General features: G+C 41.7%; 2 protein-coding genes across 2 annotated transcripts; both read right to left on the reverse strand.

Annotated features, from left to right (window-relative positions):
• Window positions 1-245: 245 nt before the first annotated feature.
• On the reverse strand, window positions 246-8,616 carry LOC135550249 (arylsulfatase I-like). The gene is made up of 2 exons (XM_064980871.1): window positions 7,910-8,616; window positions 246-5,124 (listed from the first exon to the last, which is right to left on the reverse strand). The coding sequence occupies exons 1-2, from the start codon at window positions 8,215-8,217 to the stop codon at window positions 3,714-3,716; spliced, it is 1,719 nt and encodes a 572-aa protein (XP_064836943.1). The 5' UTR covers window positions 8,218-8,616; the 3' UTR covers window positions 246-3,713.
• Window positions 8,617-14,644: 6,028 nt separating this feature from the next.
• LOC135549122 (NADH dehydrogenase [ubiquinone] 1 alpha subcomplex subunit 2-like) lies at window positions 14,645-15,655 on the reverse strand. The gene is made up of 3 exons (XM_064979171.1): window positions 15,517-15,655; window positions 14,947-15,053; window positions 14,645-14,831 (listed from the first exon to the last, which is right to left on the reverse strand). The coding sequence occupies exons 1-3, from the start codon at window positions 15,618-15,620 to the stop codon at window positions 14,740-14,742; spliced, it is 303 nt and encodes a 100-aa protein (XP_064835243.1). The 5' UTR covers window positions 15,621-15,655; the 3' UTR covers window positions 14,645-14,739.
• Window positions 15,656-21,987: the final 6,332 nt, after the last annotated feature.

Below are 21,987 nucleotides of genomic sequence, written 5' to 3' on the forward strand. Positions count from 1 at the left end.
GTTTCATGTCTCTGGTAGCACACACAAGTCAGCATGGACTGAATGCAAGGGTAGACTAATATGTGCCGTATTCTAATACTAATCATGTGTCAAATGAGCCTATTGCCATGGTCCTTGCCAAGGTGAGACTTGCACTCCCGTATATCTGAAATAATTGGATGTTGAAACTTGCATCCAGCCAACCAGGAAAGCAAGCGAAGCAATTGGGGCATTCTTGAAAGTCAAGACGATCCTTGTCCTGCAAAGAAACATTTTTTTATATATATAGTTAAAAAATAGATTTAGCAAGCAGTAGGCATTTACATATGTGGAGTTGAGCTTTATGCAGTGCCTTCAGAAAGTATTCATACCCCTTGACTTATTCCACATTTTGTTGCATTACACCCTGAAATCAACATGGATTCAATCACACATCTACACACAATACCCCTTAAAGAAAAAGTTTCAATGTGTTTTTTGAAATATTTGCACATTTCTTGAAAATGAAATACAGAAATATCTCATTTACATAAGTATTCACACCCCTGACTCAATTCGTATTAGAATCACATTTGGCAGCAATTACAGCGGGGAGTCTTTCTGGGTAAGTGTCTAAGAGCTTTGCACACTTGGAAAGTTCAATATTTGCCAATTATCCTTTTCAAAATTCTCTAAGCTCTGTCAAATTGGTTGTTGATCATTGCTAAACAGCCATTTTCAAGTCTTGCCATAGATTTTCAAGCCAATTTAAGGCAAAACTGCAACCAGACCACTTAGGAACATTCACTGTCTTCTTGGTAAGCAACTCCAGTGTAGATTTGGCCTTGTGTTTTAGCTTATTGTCCTGCTGAAAGGTGAATTCATCTCCCAGTGTCGAGTGGAAGCAGACCGAGCCAGGCTTTCCTCTAGGATTTTGCCTGTGCTTAGCTCCATTACATTTCTTCTGTATCCTGAAAAAACTCCCCACTTAACAATTACAAGCATACCCATAACATGATGCAACCACCACTATGCTTGAAAATATGGAGAGTGGTACTCAGTAAGTGTTGTATTGGATTTGCCCCAAACATAACACCTGTATTCAAGACCATTTCTTTTGCAGTATTACTTTAGTGCCTTGTTGCAAACAGAATGCATGTTTTGGAATATTTTAATTCTGTACAGGCTTCCTTCTTTTCACTCTTTCAATTAGGTTAGTATTGTGGGGTAACTACAATGTTGTTGAAGCATCTAACTTCTCTCCTATAGCAGTTCAACTCTGTAACTGTTTTAAAGTCACCATTGGCCTCATGGTGAAATCCCTGAGCGGTTTCCTACCTCTCTGGCAATTGAGTTAGGAAGGATGCCTGTGTCTTTGTATTGACTAGGTGTATTGATACAGCAATATGAAGTGTAATTAATAACTTTGCCATGGTCAAACGGATATATATTTTTATTTTTACCCATGTAACAAAACAGTAGGTGCCCTTTTTTGCTAGACGCTGGAAAAGCTCAGTGGTCGTTGTGGTTGAATCTATGTTTGAAATTCACTGCTCGACTGAGGGAACTTACAGATAATTGTTTGTGTGGGTTACAGAGATGAGCTAGTCATTTAAAAAACTGTTAAACACTATTATTGCACACAGAGGGAGTACAGGCAACTTATGTGAATTTTTACTCCTGAACGTATTTAGGTTTGCCATAACAAAGGGGTAGGATTACGTATTGACTCAAGACATTTCGGGATAAAATTTTTCCTTTATTTGTAAACATCTAGAAACACATAATTCCACTTTGACATTATGGGGTATTGTGTGCAGGCCAGTGACAAAACAAATCTACATTTGATCCATTTTAAATTCAGGCTGTAACAATTTTTATTTATTTTTTAAAGTCAAGGGATGTGATGAATAATTTCTGAAGGCACTGTAGTTATGTGATGACATCACCATGCCCCACGTACCTTCGAAATTATTCGTCAATAATCATGTATTCGAAAAAACACAGGTTACATCATTTGTCGCAATAAACAAAGAAAAACCAAAGAAAAAAACCCACCCCTGTCAAATGGATAAACATTTTGTTGATCTTTAGAACATTTATTCTATTGCTGCAGTTTCCATTACACATGTTGCAGTGTTATTTGCGACATAGCTTTTGCTTTGTAGTATAAACTTCAATGGAAACCTGCCTCACATGCACATATTTCTCTTTAAAATGGACCATTACTTTAAAACTAGCAAAGATCCTACTCTGGAACTTAGATATGCCCATTGAATATATTATGTTCAACAATAGAAAAATTTGCCAAATCAAAAATGGTACATTTTACATGTCTATATTTTACAAAATGCATTAATTAATGTAAGACAATTATTATTTAACTCCAAATACTACTCATATTTTAGAGAAAGCTGTAAAACACTAACACGTCTTAAAGCTGCAATCGATAACGGTGAAACTGCAATGTCCATTTGCAATATTACAATAGCAAAGAAGTTTTTAAACAGGGAACACTGTTTTTTCCCTCAGACATCAGCACATCATTGCACGCGCGATAGAAAACTATAGAATGTACTACTTATATCCTTCCTGTTTGGCCCTGTCCGGGGGTATCATCGGATGGGGCCACAGTATCTCCTGACCCCTCCTGTCTCAGCCTCCGGTATTTATGCTGCAGTAGTTCATGTGTCGGGGGGCAAGGGTCAGTTTCTTATATCTGGAGTACTTCTCCTGTCTTATCTGGTGTCCTGTGTGAATTTAAGTATGCTTCCTCTAATTCTTTCTTTCTCTCTCTCTCAGAGGACCTGAGCCGTAGGACCATGCCTCAGGACTACCTGGCATGATGACTCCTTGCTGTCCCCAGTCCACCTGGCCGTGCTGCTGCTCCAGTTTCAACTGTTCTGCCTGCGGCTATGGACTCCTGACGTGTTCACCGGACGTGCTACCTTTTCCTGACCTATTATTTGACCATGCTGGTCATTTATGAACATTTGAACATCTTGGCCATGTTCTGTTATAATCTTCACCCGGCACAGCCAGAAGAGGACTGGCCACCCCTCATAGCCTGGTTCCTCTCTAGGTTTCTTCTAAGGTTTTGGCCTTTCTAGGGAGTTTTTCCTAGCCAACGTGCTTCAACACCTGCATCCTGGGTTTCTGTACAGCACTTTGAGATATCAGCTGATGGACAAAGGGCTATATAAATACATTTGATTTGATTTACAAATGTTTTTTTACAAAACAAATTCGCTTGGTGCGGCCAATGGCTCTGTTTTGCCTATCGCGGATCACAGCTTTAAAAGGAGGCCCAGGTAAGGCCAAAAAAGATACAAATGTCAAATACATGTCAACAATCCTTCCTCCAAAGGACTCTTCTATCGATTAAATGATATGAAAGTCCCCAAAATCATGGGCTTGTTTTGTTCACGAGGAATCACCCATTAGCTTCTGTTGAATTAAAACAGTTGTTTCTTTACTTAGATATTTTCAAAAATATAGAAAAGAAAAACAGGTCAACATAAACATGTTGAATTCACTTAGCTACGCACTACAAGTGGATCAAATAGAACATTTAATAAACACAATAGAACCCAATAGTCCTACATCCAAAAAACATATGACAGCACACTCAAAGAGATGCAGTATAGTAAACATCATTTTCCATTGTCACACACAACGCGTTTGCTGGCTCAGATTACTCTTGCAGTGTAAAATGTATAGGCTACTTGTGACTGAGTGTCATTGACTTTCCCACCTCATATTCTATTGGACATTATCCTTGTATTCAGTTTCTTGAAAAAGGATCTCAGTTTGCACAGCTTGCATTTCTTCTTCTTTTTATTCCTCCCTTTCTTATAAACCCCGTTCCATTTCGGCTCGTCCTCATCCCCCCCGACCCAGGGTACCCAGGCCCCCCCGTTGCGGTCTGGATTGGCCCGGGGATCGTCGGTGGGGAACCTAACAGGGACGGCAGTGCTGTTGTAGTAGGCCAGACGTTCTAGCAGCTTCTTGACCACATCAGGCCTCTGCACAGCCATGTCACTGCGTTCATAGGGGTCTCCTGTGATGTTGAAGAGCCACACAGACTTCCCTGTTCCCTCAGTGTTCCGCTCCAGGTTCCACCAGCTGCCTGGGAAGTTGGCCAGTACCTGTGGTGGGACCCAGTCTCCATGGCCCGGGTCCCCTGTTAGCAGCTTCCAGTCCCCCACCCGGATGGCAGCTTGGACCGAGGTGTCCCACACATGCTGGGCCTCCTGTCCAGACCCAGACGCCAGGCCAGAGCGCCGGTGGAGTGGGTCAATGTTATGGAGGATCTCCAGGCGTGGGGACTCCCTGCCCTCACTGATAGTTGGCCATACATTGTAGCCGTCAAGACCCTCAGTCTGTGACACGTTACCCCCAGCCAGACCAACCAGGGTTGGGTACCAGTCAGTGATGTGCAAGAGGGCCTTGGAAACCCTCCGCTTGTGACGCAGCAGGGGGCTATGTACGAAGCCCACCCCACGGACCCCTCCCTCCCAGTAGGTCCCCTTACGCCCTCGTAGGGGCCAGTTACTCCCCCCAGTGAACGGCTGGGCACCGTTGTCAGTGGAGAAGATGAGCACACTGTTGCGGTAGTAGCCGTACTTGCGCAGAGCGTAGGTGACATTGCGCACAGCCTCGTCGACGATGGACACCATGGCTGAGTACTTCCTTCTGGCTACGTTCCCCATCCCGCGGTAGGGGTAGATGTAGGCCTTGGGTGACTGAAGGGGCGTGTGGACAGCCTGGAGGGAGAGGAACATGAACAGGGGCTGGCGGGACGGGTCGTGAGTGGATAGGATCTTGCGTACCCTCTGCGTGTAGAGGTGGGTAGAGAACTTGCCTCCACGGCCCCAGGCAACGGTTTCCCCCTCGTGGAGGTCATAGCCACACAGGCCTGGTCCGTCACAGGAGCCATACGTGTAGTAGTCCACGCTGCCCGTCAGAGAGCCAAAGTAGCTGTGGAAGCCTCGGCGCGTGGGCAGACACTCCTTCCTGTAGAAGCCAAGGTGCCATTTGCCCACCATGTGAGTAGCGTACCCCGCTTCCTGCAGCCGCTGTGGGAGCGTGGTCATGTCCAGAGGGAGGCAGTTGGGCTGGCGAGGCCGGATGATAGAGTGCTGGAGACCTGTGTGGATCTGGTATCTGTGTAGGGAGAAATAATGTCCAACATTCATCTTATTTTCATTGTGTAAAATAAACCCATTCAACGCTGGAGCTGATAAATAGAGTCATGATGCTGAGAACACTCTTATTGAAGATACACTTTCCACACAGATAAGTAGGCTGTGATCTACGAACCATTAAATTACTAGGTGGTTGGCAAAGCTTGTTTTACAGTCGGAGTGCAGCTTTCAAGACATAAAAGGCAATTCATTAAGTCAATTAGTCTTGAAGGAAACTCTTCTAAAGATTAGCATCTGTTTTCAGCCAGAAGTGTACAACAGCTTGTCACCCACCAGGGAAGGAGAAGGGTAGTGTTGGGATACTTTGCAAGGATATGGGTGAGAGAGCAAAGGAATGTTGCAGGAATCAGAAGAACGAGTATATCCCCCTACTGAACTATAGTAAACACCACAATGGCTGATGTTGAAAAGGTGCTGCCGGCCACTAACAGAAATACCAAAACATTCCAGGTAAAAGAAGAGATATTGAAGTTTTCATCAGTCCTGAACATGTACCTATTTTTATTACTGTGCAGTACTACAGTTACACCGTACCACATGAAAACACTTGCACCTTGTCCCTATATAACGTTTGTCTGGCCACCCACCCAGGTTCTTAGCGTGGTCTGATATTTGGGTGGTCTACACTGCAGTAAGCAGACGCACTCCACTTCCTTCAGACCAAGTCCCTTCCTCCCACGACCCACACCAAAGTCCAAATGAGCATGTGGTGAGAGAGAGTCCACTGAGGGTTCATGTAATGGGTGATGCAGTGCAGATATGCACACACCTACACAGAAACAGTCCATGGCTCTATTCTCCCTCTCTCTCCCTTCCTCACAGCTTTAATAACAGCCAATAGGATGGTGTCTATTAGGCCTTGGCCTTCCGTCCACATCTCTTTCAGGCACATAGGGAGTGTGTCATGTCCTCACTCCTCAGCCCAAAAAAACAACTGTCTTGCTCCTGTCCCCCCCCCCCCCCCCCCGTGGGTTGTTCATTAGCTGAGAGTTGCTGGAGAGAAAACAGCTCATTCAGTTCTTCTTAGATACACTGGGGTGAAACTCTGGGGTGAACTGTCTTTCTGCGAGAGACCCTCTAGTGACAGGCTACCAACCAACCCCATTACACGCACACACGCACACACGCACACACACACACACACACACACACACACACACACACACACACACACACACACTCAAATCAAATAAATATCAAATTTATTTATATAGCCCTTCGTATATCGGCTGATATCTCAAAGTGCTGTACAGAAACCCAGCCTAAAACCCCAAACAGCAAGCAATGCAGGTGTTGAAGCATGTTGGCTAGGAAAAACTCCCAAAAAAGGCCAAAACCTAGGAAGAAACCTAGAGAGGAACCACACACACACACACACACACACACACACACACACACACACACACACACACACACACACACACTGACGGCCCCACAGCTATTGTTCAGGATGCAGAGCAGCAGCTGTATGGTATGTTGGTCAAGCAAGCCCTGCAATGAAAAAAATTACACAGAGCTCCTTGCAATCCACTTTCACAAAATGTTTCCACAAACGTACATTGTCCTGATGAGACCTCCCCCAAGCTGTGAACTTTAAGAGATGTTCGGACATATCAACAAGTACAACCATATCAACAAGTACTAATGATAGAGGGAATATAGCCCGTTTGTGTTTCAGACAAATTAACTTTGAGGAGGCAAGGACTCCATCTAAGCATTTGTGTCGTTCCCTTTCAATTATTTTCCTACCCGGGCGCTCATATGGTTGTGTTTATCCAGTCTTTAGCAGCCCTCATCCATTGTTTCACAATACTGGCCTCATCCTGCAGCTCTCCACGTTGCTCTCGACAGCAGATGTTTCTGCTCATGTACCCTGGGTAGAAACAGAGGTATCTACTACAGCATTGATCTTCCCCAACAGTTTACAGCTCTTTCCTGGTAAGTTATAGTAGAATAAGTGACTATTTGGCAAATGACAGTATCCCTGACCTCTATTGAAGATGTATTCAATCTCTGTTCAATGTCTGTGGGAAAACGAACCAATGTTGTTTAGCTTTCCCAACTCGCCTTCATTCGCTGAGAATTCCTAACTTTATGAATGATCATCTAACTCATCTGTTATGACATACTGTCGATGCCAGCAGTAGTACTTCCAGTAAATGTTGAGGTTGCTCTGGATGAGTCAGCTCAAGGGACACAGCATCAGTGCAAACATTTTACAGTTGTTTTCAGTGCCGGATGAGACATTTCAAAGTACTCTACATATGTTAGGGCACTGCACTGTTCAGTCGTTTTCTTCTTCTTTTCTTTTATACCTTTATTTAACTAGGCAAGTCAGTTAAGAACACATTCTTATTTACAGTGACAGCCTAGGAACAGTGGGTTTAACTGCCTGTTCAGGGGCAGAACGACAGATTTTTTAGGGACTCTGAGTCTTAGGGACTCTTAGGCCCTACGGGAAACACAAGTTGGCTAACAAAGGAATGCCTTGTACCATGCATGCACATATTTATCACCAAACGCAACCAGCATCTTGATCAGGAGATGATGCATTATAACGTTTTGCGGTTTCTCTATACTTGTAATTACTCACCTGGCTGTGCACTGTCATTGCCGATAATGTTGCCTACTTAAAACAATACGTGTTATGTTTCATCTGTGATCAAGAGAACCAATTACAAGCATATGTTCAATGATATCCGTGTCAAAACGCCTGATGCTGATGGTGAGGCTTTTATGCTTACCTGCCCGTGATCAACTGACTGCGTGACGGAGTGCAGATAGGTTGAACATAGTAATTCTCCAGCTTCACCCCCTCCGCGGCCAGTTTGTCCAGAGTTGGAGTCCGAATGTCCGGGTTGTGATAACCTATGTCATTGAAGCCTTGGTCATCCGTCAGTATGAATATAATGTGTGGTGGTTGCTTAGGCTCAAACGTAATAGAGGCATCGTTTTGAGTGTGCTCCTCCACTTGATTCGGCTTGATCCAGTCCATGGATAGGTAGCCAAAACTTAGCAAACTGACCATTGAGAGGCTGGTAACTGCGTGCATTTTTACTGATTTTAGAGTGCACTTGGACAGAGTTGTTAGGGTACTCGCACTCTAGTCTCTGGTTTATCTTTTTGCATTACACACATTCTTGAAATAATACGTATACACACGCGCGTAATTGATGATCCTAGGATGCAGAGTGGAAACATTGTTTCTGCCGCAGATTCTCATTCGTCATCATGACGGTCTTCTGCGTTTACAACGTCCAAGCTTCTCTTCTGTAAACTTGACCTCTAAACTTTGAAAGCTACTACTGCACATTATAAAGTTGCATCGTTTCCAGGCGCGCTGATAACCATTCCCTAGTCCCCACTAAACACTGGCCGGCCAAGTATAGTTTGATATTTACAGTAGCCTACATTAGCCTATCTTTTCCACTATTTCTCCTCTCAGTGGTTGTTGTTAACTCCGCCCGCGTCTCATCACCGAACATGAAACAAGACCCCTTCATGGACCCACCCTCTGCCCCTGGTACAAGAAAAGCCCGGTGCGGCTCATTTCAAGGAAAGTTGTCTAGACCCTGCATTGAAAAAAATGCATTTTTCTTATGCTACAAGGTCTTTTTTTTTAACGAACATAAATCAAAAATCTCGGATTACGGGTAGAATCGCTCTATTATTACAGTTTGAATGGGAGTAGGCTACAGTGAACATACCACAATTAGGCCTTTCTGGTGCTCAAGCATGCCCGTGTTATTTAAGGAGCTGCATTTCAAAAGTTCTACGACATACTTCATATTTTCATGACAATGATAGTGACTATTATTTAATGTCAGAATGGGAGTAGGTAGGCTTTAGTCCACCTACATGTAGGCTTATGCTGTGGCTACTGCTGTATTCCAGAGGTTGTGTGAGAGAGGAGAGAATCATGAAACAGGACACCTACCTCCTAATCAGTCTATGTGTGCAGTAATTTAGCACTGCATTACATATCCCTTTATAGACTACATGCCCTCGGCTAGGATGCGACTACAAAGAGAAGGTATAGTTGAAGTCGGAAGTTTACATGCACTTAGGCTGGAGTCATTAAAACTTGTTTTTCAACCACTCCACAAATTTCTTGTTAACAAACTATAGTTTTGGCAAGTCGGTTAGGACATCTACTTTGTGCATGACACAAGTCATTTTTCCAATAATTATTTACAGTGGGTCAGAAGTTGACATACACTAAACTGACTGTGGCTTTAATCAGCTTGGAAAATTCCAGAAAATTATGTCATGGCTTTAGAAGCTTCTGATGGGCTAGGTGACATCATTTGAGTCAATTGGAGGTGTACCTGTGGATGTATTTCAAGGCCTACCTTCACACTTTGCTTGACATCATGGGAAATCCAAATAAATCAGCCAAGACCTCCACAAGTCTCTACAAAAAATGGTAGACCTCCAAAAGTCTGGTTCATCCTTGGGAGCAATTTCCAAATGCCTGAAGGTACCACGTTCATCTGTACAAATAATAGTACGCAAGTATAAACACCATGAGAAACGCAGACGTCATACTGCTCAGGAAGGAGATGCGTTATGTCTCCTACAGATGAACGTACTTCAGTGCAAAAGGTGCAAATCAATCTCAAAACAACAGCAAAGGACCTTGTGAAGATGCTGGAGGAAACAAAAGTATCTATATCCACAGTCAAACGAGTCCTATATCGACATAGCCTGAAAGGCCGCTCAGCAAGGAAGAAGCCACTGCTCCAAAACCGCCATAAAAAAAACATAATGGCCATAATGACCATCACTATGTTTGGAGGAATAAAGGGGAGGCTTACAAGCCGAAAAACACCATCCCAACCGTGAAGCACGGGGGTGGCAGCATCATGTCCTGGGGGTTCGTTGCGGACTGGTGCACTTCACAAAATAGATGGCATCATGAGGTGGGCAATTATGTGGATATATTGAAGCAACATCTCAAGACGTCAGTCAGGAAGATAAAGCTTGGTCGCAAATGGGTCTTCCAAATGGACAATGACCCCAAGCATAGTTGTAGCAAAATGGCTTAAGGACAACAAAGTTAAGGTATTGGAGTGGCCATCACAAAGCCCTGACCTCAATCCTATAGACAATTTGTGGGCAGAACTGAAACAGCGTGTAGGCAAGGCGTATAGGCAAGGAGGCCTATAAACCTGACTCAGTTACACCAGATCTGTCTGGAGGAATGGGCCAAAATTCACCCAACTTATTGTGGGAAGTTTGTGGAAGGCTACCCAAAACGTTTGACCCAAGTTAAACAATTTAAAGGCAATGCTACCAATACTAATTGAGTGTATGTAAACTTCTGACCCACTGGGAATATGATGAATGAAATAAAAGCTGAAATAAATAATTCTCTCTACTATTATTCTGACATGTCACATTCTTAAAATAAAGTGGTGATCCTAACAGACCTAAGACAGGGACTTTTTACTAGGGTTAAATGTCAGGAATTGTGAAAAACAAGAGTTTAAATGTATTTGGCTAAGGTATATGTAAACTTCCAACTTCAACTGTATATGTAAGGTTGATGGAGAATCAGATTTACCTGTCACCATTAGAGGCCCCTGCAATATACTTGTGTTTTCACATGGTATGCTTCATGCTGTCAAATAAAACACACACGCTAACAACAGGGATGTAAAGTACTTAAGTCGTTTTTGGGGGTATCTGTACTTTACTTGACTATTTATATTTTTGACAACTTTTACTTTTACTCCACTACATTCCTTTCGAAGATAATGTACTTTTTACCCCATATATTTTCCTTAACACCCAAAAGCTATTTTTTTTATGCTTAATGGGACAGGAAAATGGTCCAATTCACACACTTACAAAGAGAACATCCCTGGTCATCACTACTGTCTCTGATCTGGCAGGAAATGGAGGTGGTAGGCAACAGGGAAATGTGTCATGTTCCGAATACTTCATTTGTAAATTATGTCTGAGTGTTGGAGTGTGCACCTGGCTATCAATAAATGTAAAAAAAAATTGTGCTATCTGGTTTTATTAATATAGGGAATTTGGAATGATTTTTACTTTTACTTTTGATACTTATGTATTAGTTTAGCAATTGCATTTACTTTTGATACTTAAGTATATTTAAAACCAAATACTTTTAGACTTACTCAAGTAGCATTTTAAAGGGTGACTTTCACTTGAATCATTTTCTATTAAGGTATATCTACTTTTACTCAAATATGACAATTGGGTACTTTTTTCACCACTGCCTAACAAGTACATCCCTCTTCCCTCTAAACCCCTAGGCACAATATTACCTTTACAGTGCAACAAAAGTGTGCCAGAAGTTCATCCGATTTCACTCAACACAAAGCAAGGATTTTGCTGCCTCCCTGCGACGCCACCACCAAAAAGTTATCATAGCACAATGTCAAGTGTCAGGAATCCACCAACGTTGTCTGACTAACATCTATGCCTGCAAATGTTTTCTTTATCAACTGTTTTCTTTTTTTGAATATGAAGTATGCCTGTGTACCTAGAATAACCTTGTTGACCAGCCCCAGGGCAGAGGAGTGTCTCTGCTGCCATGGGGTTAGCTTTAGCTCCAGTGTTAGTGTTTAACTTGGCTGCAACTGGATATTTATGGTCCACCTGGGCATTAGGAAACAGACAGTGGGTTTTTTACCGCTCTGTAGCATTCCACCATTGAAAACGTTGATTTTCTCTCTCCGTTTTCCACTGGAGAGGGAAGTGCCTCCGATTATTAACCTTAGTTCATAAGAGCTGTCTTCCATAGTTTCGTTACTGAGGTTTTTGAAACGTTCTGTTTGCCTTTTGTCCTTGAAAGTCCTTTCCTCCCACACTGAAAAAGGAAATAGGTATTTGTAAGGAGACACAGCATTAACAACTTTGAAACTGTACAGCTTTGTGAAAGGGAATGTTCCAACAAAACAGAGAGCATGAAAGTGAACTCTTGATTTTCTATCGAATTGATGGATTAATCGTCCTCAGTGGTTGAAGTGTGTGTGAAGTCACAGGATACGGTGCAAACGCCCTAAATGCAAAGACCTGCTTTGAGAAGGGGTGTAGTTGTAACACTCACAGCAAGCAGGGCGTTAGACTTTATTAGACCGCAATAATACCAAAACATTCACCGGATTTGTTCTGGCATTAGTCAGGATTACATGAAACTTTACTTGGCTGTATGTTTATTGACAGAGATTTAATGCCATTAGCAGTTCTTCTGTCAACCCATGTAAGATTTTATTTGTGAGGGAAAAATATTTTCTTTCCTTCCCCTCCCTCCCATCCCTTGGCACAAAGTAACAGCCAATAGGGGAGTTGTTAATGGGCATTCATTCATTGAACAGGTTACTGATTATGCATGGTTATGCATTTCCTCTTTACTAGAGTAAGCCTACTTCTCTTTCACACGTGTATTTCAGTGGTATAGTTGCTGTAGTTGTCTGTACTGCAGTAATGTGATTGAAATAACGATAAGAATACAAAAATAAATGACAGTACAGATTGGTATTTGAGATCCAATATCATTTTTACTGAATGGCAGACAATGATCTGCCAATGATCATTCATGTTAGAAGATGTTCCTATATTTAAAGTGGTTGGACCAGAGGAATGAGCAGTTGGCATTGGTGGAAGGAAAAATAAGAGGAAACAGGCAAACGTGTCATGTTCCAACATGGAAAGCACAAGACTATACCCATGCGGTTAGCGTTCATATTTACTCTACTCACTGAAACTCACACATCTGCTCCAGCATTTATCTGATGGTTTTGTCATGATATACACACAGAGAGTAAATGAGACAATGTGTTATTAATGGTTCATTGACCATCATAGCGATATGGTTTAGCAGGAGAAGATATTTCTAGTCACATGAACCAAAGTTTGAACAGGAAGAGTCTGTTTTTTGGTTGAGCTGATTTAGCACATATCTATTATTTAACAGAGCCAGAAGCCAGGTATGACATCAGATTAGAAAATGTGTTCTGTGATGAGTTGTTTTTTGTTTAGTTTTATTTTGTAATACATGGCAGCTAAAATCTGAATTGCGTATCCCAAAGCACATAACAAAACAATAACATTGTAACACAGTAGGGAAGCTAGGGACTGGAAGAATGAATGACGAATTGAAGCAGTTGCGATGGCATTATAGGTGGAGGAACTTCAGGCATGGATGGTCACGGAGGAGGGAGCCGGTCAGACAGTGACACAGGTCCGCAGCCTCAGCAGCTCACCTCACTATCCTGTCTCCAATGTCCTTGCTCCGGGCTTAGTAGCTTGATGGTTAGCTAACTAGCTATCTACTCCTCTCCAATAACTCTATGTATCACCCACTTGGGTGATGCTAACATTACTGCTGCCACAGGGTGCTGAAAGCTCCACCACACATAATTAAAATCCAGCGCAGGCAAAAAGTCCAAGCAAAATTCTTGCTTGAGAAATTCCTCTTTGCTAAGAAGCTACTTTTGTCTCTTTTTAACCATTTTATTTTAAAACACAGTAAGGTACTTAATTTAAACCATAAATGATTTGATAAGAGATAAAAACAAAACAGCTGCATTAGAACTTTGAAGGTAGAGTATATTCACTAGTACAAGCCATCTTCGTATACAGTTCTCTACTTTTCATGAAGTCAGCATTTGGGCATTCAAGTCCAAGGAGTTCTGTCCTCTACATGTGCACACTTATAGTTCTAAACATGAATTTTAGGGCAGGATCCCCCCCACTTTGTTTTAGGGAACATCTGTACTGTGATACATCCAGATTTTAACCATATATTTAACCTTGCTAAACCAGGCATGTGGACACGGAAAGGCAAAAATAGTCATACCATCCTATTCGAAGTGTTGATTGAACTGGGTACAGTAAAGGGTACAGTAACTAACACATTTGCACTGCCTGAAAGTTGGCAAATACACTGAAGATGGGGTTTGCAAAGTTACCTAATTCTAAAATGCTTTAGATATTAATATATGCTTGGTTTAGCGTGGCTATCAGTGTAGTACTCTAGCATGTTGCGAGTTTTATTTTCTGATCTTTAAGCTATGAACACTGCCACAGAACTTTGTGGAAGGAAAGGGATTCAAATATTTCAGTCACATTCTTGTGAAAACAATGAACTCCTCTCCCATGTCATTTGATGGTTTATTGATAATGATGAACATGGTTCTTTTAATCTGGTTTCTTTACTCAAAAGCTAATTACTGAAGTGTATCTATAGCATGAATATAAAACTACATTGTTGCCAGACACTTGTGTATAAACCTTGCACTGCAATGCGGAAAGCCTGGTTGCATTGTCTCGGACAGACCATTGGGTACATAGAACAAGCTTCATTAACCTTCCGAGTTTGACAGTATTGGGTGCACGTCAACTCATTTACTTATCAACATCAGCACTCCTACAAGCTTCACATTCCTATGAATGGAATGAAAGTCACATGAACACACAAACAATGAACACATCAACACAGCAGCTTGTCACAAGTTAGTACTCAGATTTATTAAAACAGCAATAGAGATGTGATACACATGTAATTTACAAATCACTGTCTTCAGGGCAGCTGGATTGGTCATGCTTTTGATTTCACAACTGTCTCCAGAGCTTTAGCCACTTGGTCAGCGTTCATATTGTCAAGGGCCACACTGCTCTCTTTACCAAAATCTGCAAAACAGGTACATTTGAAAGAACCAAATGAATACATGGCCATAAACATCGCAGTTGAATTGGCATACAGTGAAACATGTTAATCACCTAGCTACTGAAACAATGCTCTCACCATATCTTGCCCAAAGCTTAGGCTGAACACCTGAGCACTCCCTGATGAGGATGGGGAATGTGGGGTTGGCCTTCTTCAGTTCCACATAGTGCTGCTCCACAAAATCCCTGAAGAACATGGAATAAACAGTGAAATAGTTATTTCACCATTTCATAATACTAGTTACTATTCCATAGTAGTGAAATAGCTAGCTATTAAACAAGGGAGACAATCGTCTCACTGGTAACGGGAAAGCGCAATGCAGCTGACTGATAAAGCGGCCTCATTTAGATGTATACTGTTGAATTAATATCAGGATAAATCATATAAAGGATGTTGTAGAGCTGTATGTAGCTAGATAGGTGAGTGTTCTGCAAATGATTTCAGTTGAACTGATTGCAATTGTTTGCTAACCTACTATGTTCACATGTAACGTTAACACCTGTCTGGCAGTGCAGTAGCTTGTGCTAGTTATGAGTAACGCGGTGACCGCTAGCGAAGTACCTAACATAGCTATGGTGATAATTCTAATATTGGATAACACATTTCGATTCCGTGAACATATAACTGCCGTCACGTTTGAGAAATTACCTTGCTCCTTGACTCGCAGGCGATGTCTGGCACAAATGTAGACGAATCTCTCGAAGGTTTTTAGCAAGGTTAGAGCCAATGCCTCGAACTACGGCAGCGGCCATGATGTTTTTTTCTGCTTTGGGTGAATATTCCTGAACACGCCCATCTCTCAACAACAAATCATTTAAAAGAAGTGTTGTAATTTGAACCAATCACTTTCCACGTTCAAGATGAACGTAAAATTCGGGCCAAGAAGAACACCAATCGATGAAGATTGCCACAAATCGAGCAGTCATTTATATCAAAATTAATCTAGCCGCCATTATACATTTAACTTCACGCTAACTCTAATGTAACAGTTGATCACAAACTCGATGTGTTAGTTGAGATTGTGATCAATTTATTTCAAAATGCCCAAACGAGAACGAGAGAGAAGCTAAATTACATTTATTTTGGATTTGTTTGAGCTAACGTTATACCAAATATGTTCTCATTGTTCTATCTGGGGTTATACATTAGCTAGTTTTGGCGTTTGCTTATAGCTAGTTAATTAACTAACGTTACAGTGGTGGAAAAAGTACTGACAGTAATAGAAAATGATTCAAGTAAAGGAGTAGGTCACCCACATATTTAATTTAAAATACACTTAAGTATCAAAAGTACATGTAATTGCTCAAATATACTTAAGTATTAAAAGTATAAATAATTTCAAATGACTTATATTAAGAAAACCATTGAAAAACTATATCTTCTAACATGAGTACTTTTGGGTGTCAAGGAAAATGTATGGAGTAGAAAGTACATACTTTTCTTTAGGAATGTAGTAAAGTAAACGTTTTCAAAAATACAAATAGTAAAGTACAGATATCCCCCAAAATTACTTAAGTAGTATTTTTACCAAATTTTACACTGGTTAGCTAACCATCTGACCTACTACTAGCATTATTAGCTAATGTTCCTGAATCCCGTTGTGTATAAGCATTGAATTACTCATTCAATGTTCACTGCCTATATTTGGATTCACATTTCCTGGCTCAAAACAGTTGTTTTGAATGCTAAAAATCATAGTTTAAGAACACTTTTAAAGCCTCAAATGATAAGATGATCCAACTTTCAAACAAGTTATTTTTGGCCAGCCACTGCAGTCAACATGTGTAAACCATTAACAAGATAATTAACTACAACATGCTCTTGTCACATGGAAATATGGCTATGTGGGAACCCTAACCTTATAAACATTCTAGTAATTTATCCTTCTGATTTTAGAAAATAATTTATCGCTGATATGAAAGATAAGGTACTTGTGTTTACAAAACTACCGCAAGTGATGCGTGTTAATGTTCAGACCGAGCCTCTGGGCTCTTAACAAAACTCCCCCAGGCAGAAGATAGTTATCTAGGGTCTATGAATAGGCTACAGCATGGTATGATCTGGCCCCCAGAGCAGCCTCACTACCTCAGCAGCCCTGCCAATGTGTAATTATTGTTACAGACTCACAGGGGTAATTTTGGCTCCAGCAGATAGTATTTGAGGCAAAGCCAAACCTGAAACTGCATTCGCCTCTCTGTGAGAATGTCTTTATATAACATAATCTATCCACAATAGTTTTATTACTGGTACTATGGTAAAACACTTTCTCTAACCTGTAGTGGACTTTGTGATATGTTTGTGTTTCTTCTGACCAGAGGGAGCAGGCGACCTGTATTTCTTGCTTTGGTCATAGGAAAAGGTTACCATTGAAAGCGGAGATTTCTGAGGTAGCGTTAAGTGCGGAGGTGGAGCAATTGAAGTTGAAAATTCCTGGTGTTTTTGAAGCCCACCATTTGATGCGAAACAGACCCGGTGGGGAGCGTGGTGAAACAGAGGAGTCATTGTCAGTCCTTTTGAGTCAGCGTCTGTACCAGACAAAAGCATATTAGGATAGATCAGTTATTTTGATAGAGCAACGTTTATGGTCATGTTGCAGCAGGAGGCAGATTCCAAGATGTGGGAAGTGTGCATGGGACAGAGAATTGTGTAGATTCGGTGGATAAAGTTGTGTGTCAACTGTAGGGGTGCTCATGTTGCTGGGGATCAGAAGTGTCCAGTGCGGGAGTTGCCAGTTGAAGTGGCCAGAGTCAGACCACTGCAGAAAGAGGGTGTCCTATACTGAGTCAGTGAAGAATGTGGTGGAGGATGGGTCAAGGGTGAGTGATCCTGCGAGGATTCCAGTGAGTAGTAGATTTGTGCCAGCACAGAGGGATAGGGCAACGAATAATTTATGCTTCTGTAAGGTTGTCTTCTTAGCGTTCATAGCAATGGTTATCAACTGTACTGCAGAAATGGAAGGCAAATCACAGAGAGTAGATATTGTGGTGGCAGCTGCAGAGACATATTTGTGTATACAAGATTTGACTTCAGAAGAGTTATAGTGTGTATTGAGGCGTTGTGTCCGGTCTTCCAAGGCTGTTGGCATGGTGCAGGAACAGATAGGGTCAAAGTAGTGGAATGGGGTAGTGTGTTTTAATGAGTGTAGGTGGCAGCTGCAGAGAAGTACCTGGGTGTAAGAGATTTTGCTGAAGAAGAGGTAATAGGGTGGTGATGTTTATTTTTATGAAATTGTGGTATATAAACTCAGCAAAAAAGAAATGTCCTCTCACTGTCAACTGCATTTATTTTCAGAAAACTTAACATGTGTAAATATTTGTATGAATGTGACTAACAGAAATGGAATAATGTGTCCATGAACAAAGGGGGGGTCAAAATTAACAGTCAGTGTCTGGTGTGGCCACCAGCTGCATTAAGTATTGCAGTGCATCTCCTCCTCATGGACTGCACCAGATTTGCCAGTTCTTGCTGTGAGATGTTACCCCACTCTTCCAGCAAGGCATCTGCAAGTTTCCAGACATTTCTGGAGGGAATGGCCCTAGCCCTCCGATCCAACAGGTCCCAGAACAAGCCGACATTGTTGCCTGTGATGTCTGGTGAGGACCTGCCTTACAACAGGCCTACAAGCCCTCGGTCCAGCCTCTCTCAGCCTATTACGGACAGTCTGAGCACTGATGGAGGGGTTGTGCGATCCTGGTGTAACTCAGGCAGTTGTTGTTGCCATCCTGTACCTGTCCCGCAGGTGTGATGTTCAGATGTACCGATCCTGTGCAGGTGTTGTTACACGTGGTCTGCCACTGCAAGGACCATCAGCTGTCCGTCCTGTCTCCCTGTAGCGCTGTCTTAGGCGTCTCACAGTACGGACATTGCAATTTATTGCCCTGGCCACATCTGCAGTCCTCATGCCTCCTTGCAGCATGCCTAAGGCACGTTCACGCAGATGAGCAGGGACCCTGGGCATCTTTCTTTTTGTGTTTTTCAGAGTCAGTAGAAAGGCTTCTTTAGTGTCCTAAGTTTTCATAACTGTGACCTTAATTGCCTACCGTCTGTAAGCTGTTAGTGTCTTAACATCCGTTCCACAGGTGCATGTTTATTAATTGTTTATGGTTCATTGAACATGCATGAGAAACAGTGTTTAAACCCTTTACAATGAAGATCTGGGAAGTTATTTGGATTTTTACAAATTATCTTTGAAAGACATGATCCTGAAAAAGGGACATACTTTTTTGCTGAGTTTAGGTCTAGGGTTGGTTAGTGGTGCAAGTTTTTCCTTTTAGGAACAGGACTAATGAAGAGAATGTAATATAGGTAGGCAGTGACTGGCCTCACAACTTAGTACAGTAGGTGGCGGTGTATGCACCTTTAAGTTGGATGCGATCTGCTAACCCAATCCCAAAGATGAAGAAGGTGACAATGCCTGTCAGTTCTTTGGCAAGTCCAACAGCTATGCTGACTGCTACCCAGCCACCCGAGACCTCTAATTAATCATTGTCACCCACAGTACATGTGATATTCTACAGTAGTCATTTTGACGTAGTTGGTGTACCGGTTTGATTTGAGTGTTCTCTCTCTCTTGCTCTCTGTGCTGCATCCCTGATTAAAAGGAAGTGGGTTCTTTTTAGTTGTAGTAAAGAGAAACCTGACAATATAAAGCATTAACATCACAAAGAAGTTTATTTCCAACATGACAGCGGATACAACATAGCCGGTTCCAAGCTGAGTCCATCTGCAGCCATTCAAAGGAAGCACACTAAAATACCTTGGCCAACAATCAATGAGGCCTGCCAATTTTTTTAAAGGCACACGTAGCCCTACATATCAATGCACACACTCAAACTATCTAGGTCAAATAGGGGAGAGGTATTGTGCTGTGAGGTGTTGCTTTATCTGTTTTTTCAAACCAGGTTTGCTGTTTATTTGAGCAATATGAGATGGAAGGAAGTTCCATGCAATAAGGGCTCTAAATTACACTGTACGCTTTCTTGAATTTATTCTGGTTTTAGGTACTGTGAAAAGACCCCTGGTGGCATGTCTGGTGGGATAATTGTGTGTCTCAGAGCTGTGTGTAAGTTGCCTATACAAACAATTTGGGATTTTCAACACATTAATGTTTCTTATAAAAATAAGTGATGCAGTCAGTCTCTCCTCAACTCTTAGCCAAGAGAGACTGGTGTAACAGTATAGCTTCCATCCCTCTCCTCACCCCTACCTGGGCTAGAACCAGGGACCCTCTGCACACATCAACAACTGCTTCCCACAAAGCATCGTTAACCAAAACTGCAAAACTTGCTTTTTGGAGTGTGGTGTCAAAAAAGCATAACATCTCTTTATTACGGCCAGACGTCTCCCCATCTTTACAACCATTGAATCCATAGGTTTTGACAATGACAGTTTACAATCTAAGTTAACCAAGTAATTTAGTCTCCTCAACTTGTTCAACAGCCACACCATTCATTACCAGATTCAGCTTGGCCACCCATTCAAAACAACTGCAACTCTTTGTTAAGGGTTTCAGTGACTTCATTAGCTGTGGTTGCTGATTGCTTTATGGTTGAATCATCAACATACACATGCTTTATTTAATGCCAGTGGCAGGTCGTTGGTAAAAATAGAAAAGAGTAGTGGGCCTAGAGAGCTGCCCTGCTGTACACCACACTTTACATGTTTGACATTAGAGAAGCTTCCACTAAAGATAACAATTTGAGTTCTATTAGATAGCTCTGAATCCACGATATGGCAGAGGTTGAAAAGCCATAACACATACGTTTTTTCAACAACAGGTAATAGTCAATAATATCAAAGTCTGCACTGACTTCTAACAGTACAGCTCCCACAATTTTCTTATCAATTTCTTTCAGCAAGCTTATAGGTCTGCTGTTAGAACCAGTAAAGGCCGCTTTACCACTCTTGGGTAGCGGAATTACTTTGGCTTCCCTCCAGGCCTGAGGACAAAGACTTTCCTCTAGGCTCAGATTAAAAATATGACAGATAGGATGGTAGCTGAATCCTATAGCCACTCCTCAGTAGCTTTCCATCTAAGTTGTCAATGCCAGGAGGTTTGTCTTTATTGATCGATAACAAACTATGCGCATCCAATCAGATACATATTTCCAATTTCATGCACTGAACATGTCCATACCATTTTAACCAGGTGTGCATAATAACATGCTTCTTATCTCTCAAACTGTCACGTTCATCATAACGATGAGACCAATGTGCAGCGTGATAAGAATACATACTTATTTTAATAAAGAAAGAACACTAAACAAACTAACAAAATAACAAAACGACCATGACGCTATATGAACCGAGTGCTGACAGCCAACTACACATAGACCATAAACAATAACCCACAAAACCAAAATGGAAAAATGGCAACCTAAATAGGATCCCCCAATCAGAGACAATGATAAACAGCTGTCTCTGATTGGGAATCAATTCAGGCCACCATAGACCAATAATAAACCTAGACTAACAAACACCCCTAAATATACAAAAAAACCTAGACAGGAAAACAAGCATACCCACCCTCGTCACACCCTGACCTGACCAAAATAATACATAAAACATAAAAAACTAAGGTCAGGGCGTGACACAAAAACTACAGCTCCTCCCATGTAACTTCAACTAGATTTGAGAACCTTTCTCTCTTATTTGACCTTTGACAATGTTTTTCTCCTCGTCTCCCTGGCTTGATGTTCAACATCTTATTCACATGTCTTTTCACACAGTTAAACATTGACCATGTACAGTGGGGCAAAAAAGTATTTAGTCAGCCACCAATTGTGCAAGTTCTCGACTTAAAAGATGGGAGAGGCCTGTAATTTTCATCATAGGTACACTTCAACTATGACAGACAAAATGAGGGGGGAAAAGTCCAGAAAATCACATTGTAGGATTTTTAATGAATTTATTTGCAAATTATGGTGGAAATTAAGTATTTGGTCACCTACAAACAAGCAATATTTCTGGCTCTCACAGACCTGTAACTTCTTCTTTAAGAGGCTCCTCTGTCCTCCACTCATTACCTGTATTAATGGCACCTGTTTGAACTTGTTATCAGTATAAAAGACACATGTCCACAACCTCAAACAGTCACACTCCAAACTCCACTATGGCTAA

Source organism: Oncorhynchus masou, chromosome 12 (assembly GCF_036934945.1).
Source record: "Oncorhynchus masou masou isolate Uvic2021 chromosome 12, UVic_Omas_1.1, whole genome shotgun sequence".
Taxonomy (NCBI): domain Eukaryota; kingdom Metazoa; phylum Chordata; class Actinopteri; order Salmoniformes; family Salmonidae; genus Oncorhynchus; species Oncorhynchus masou.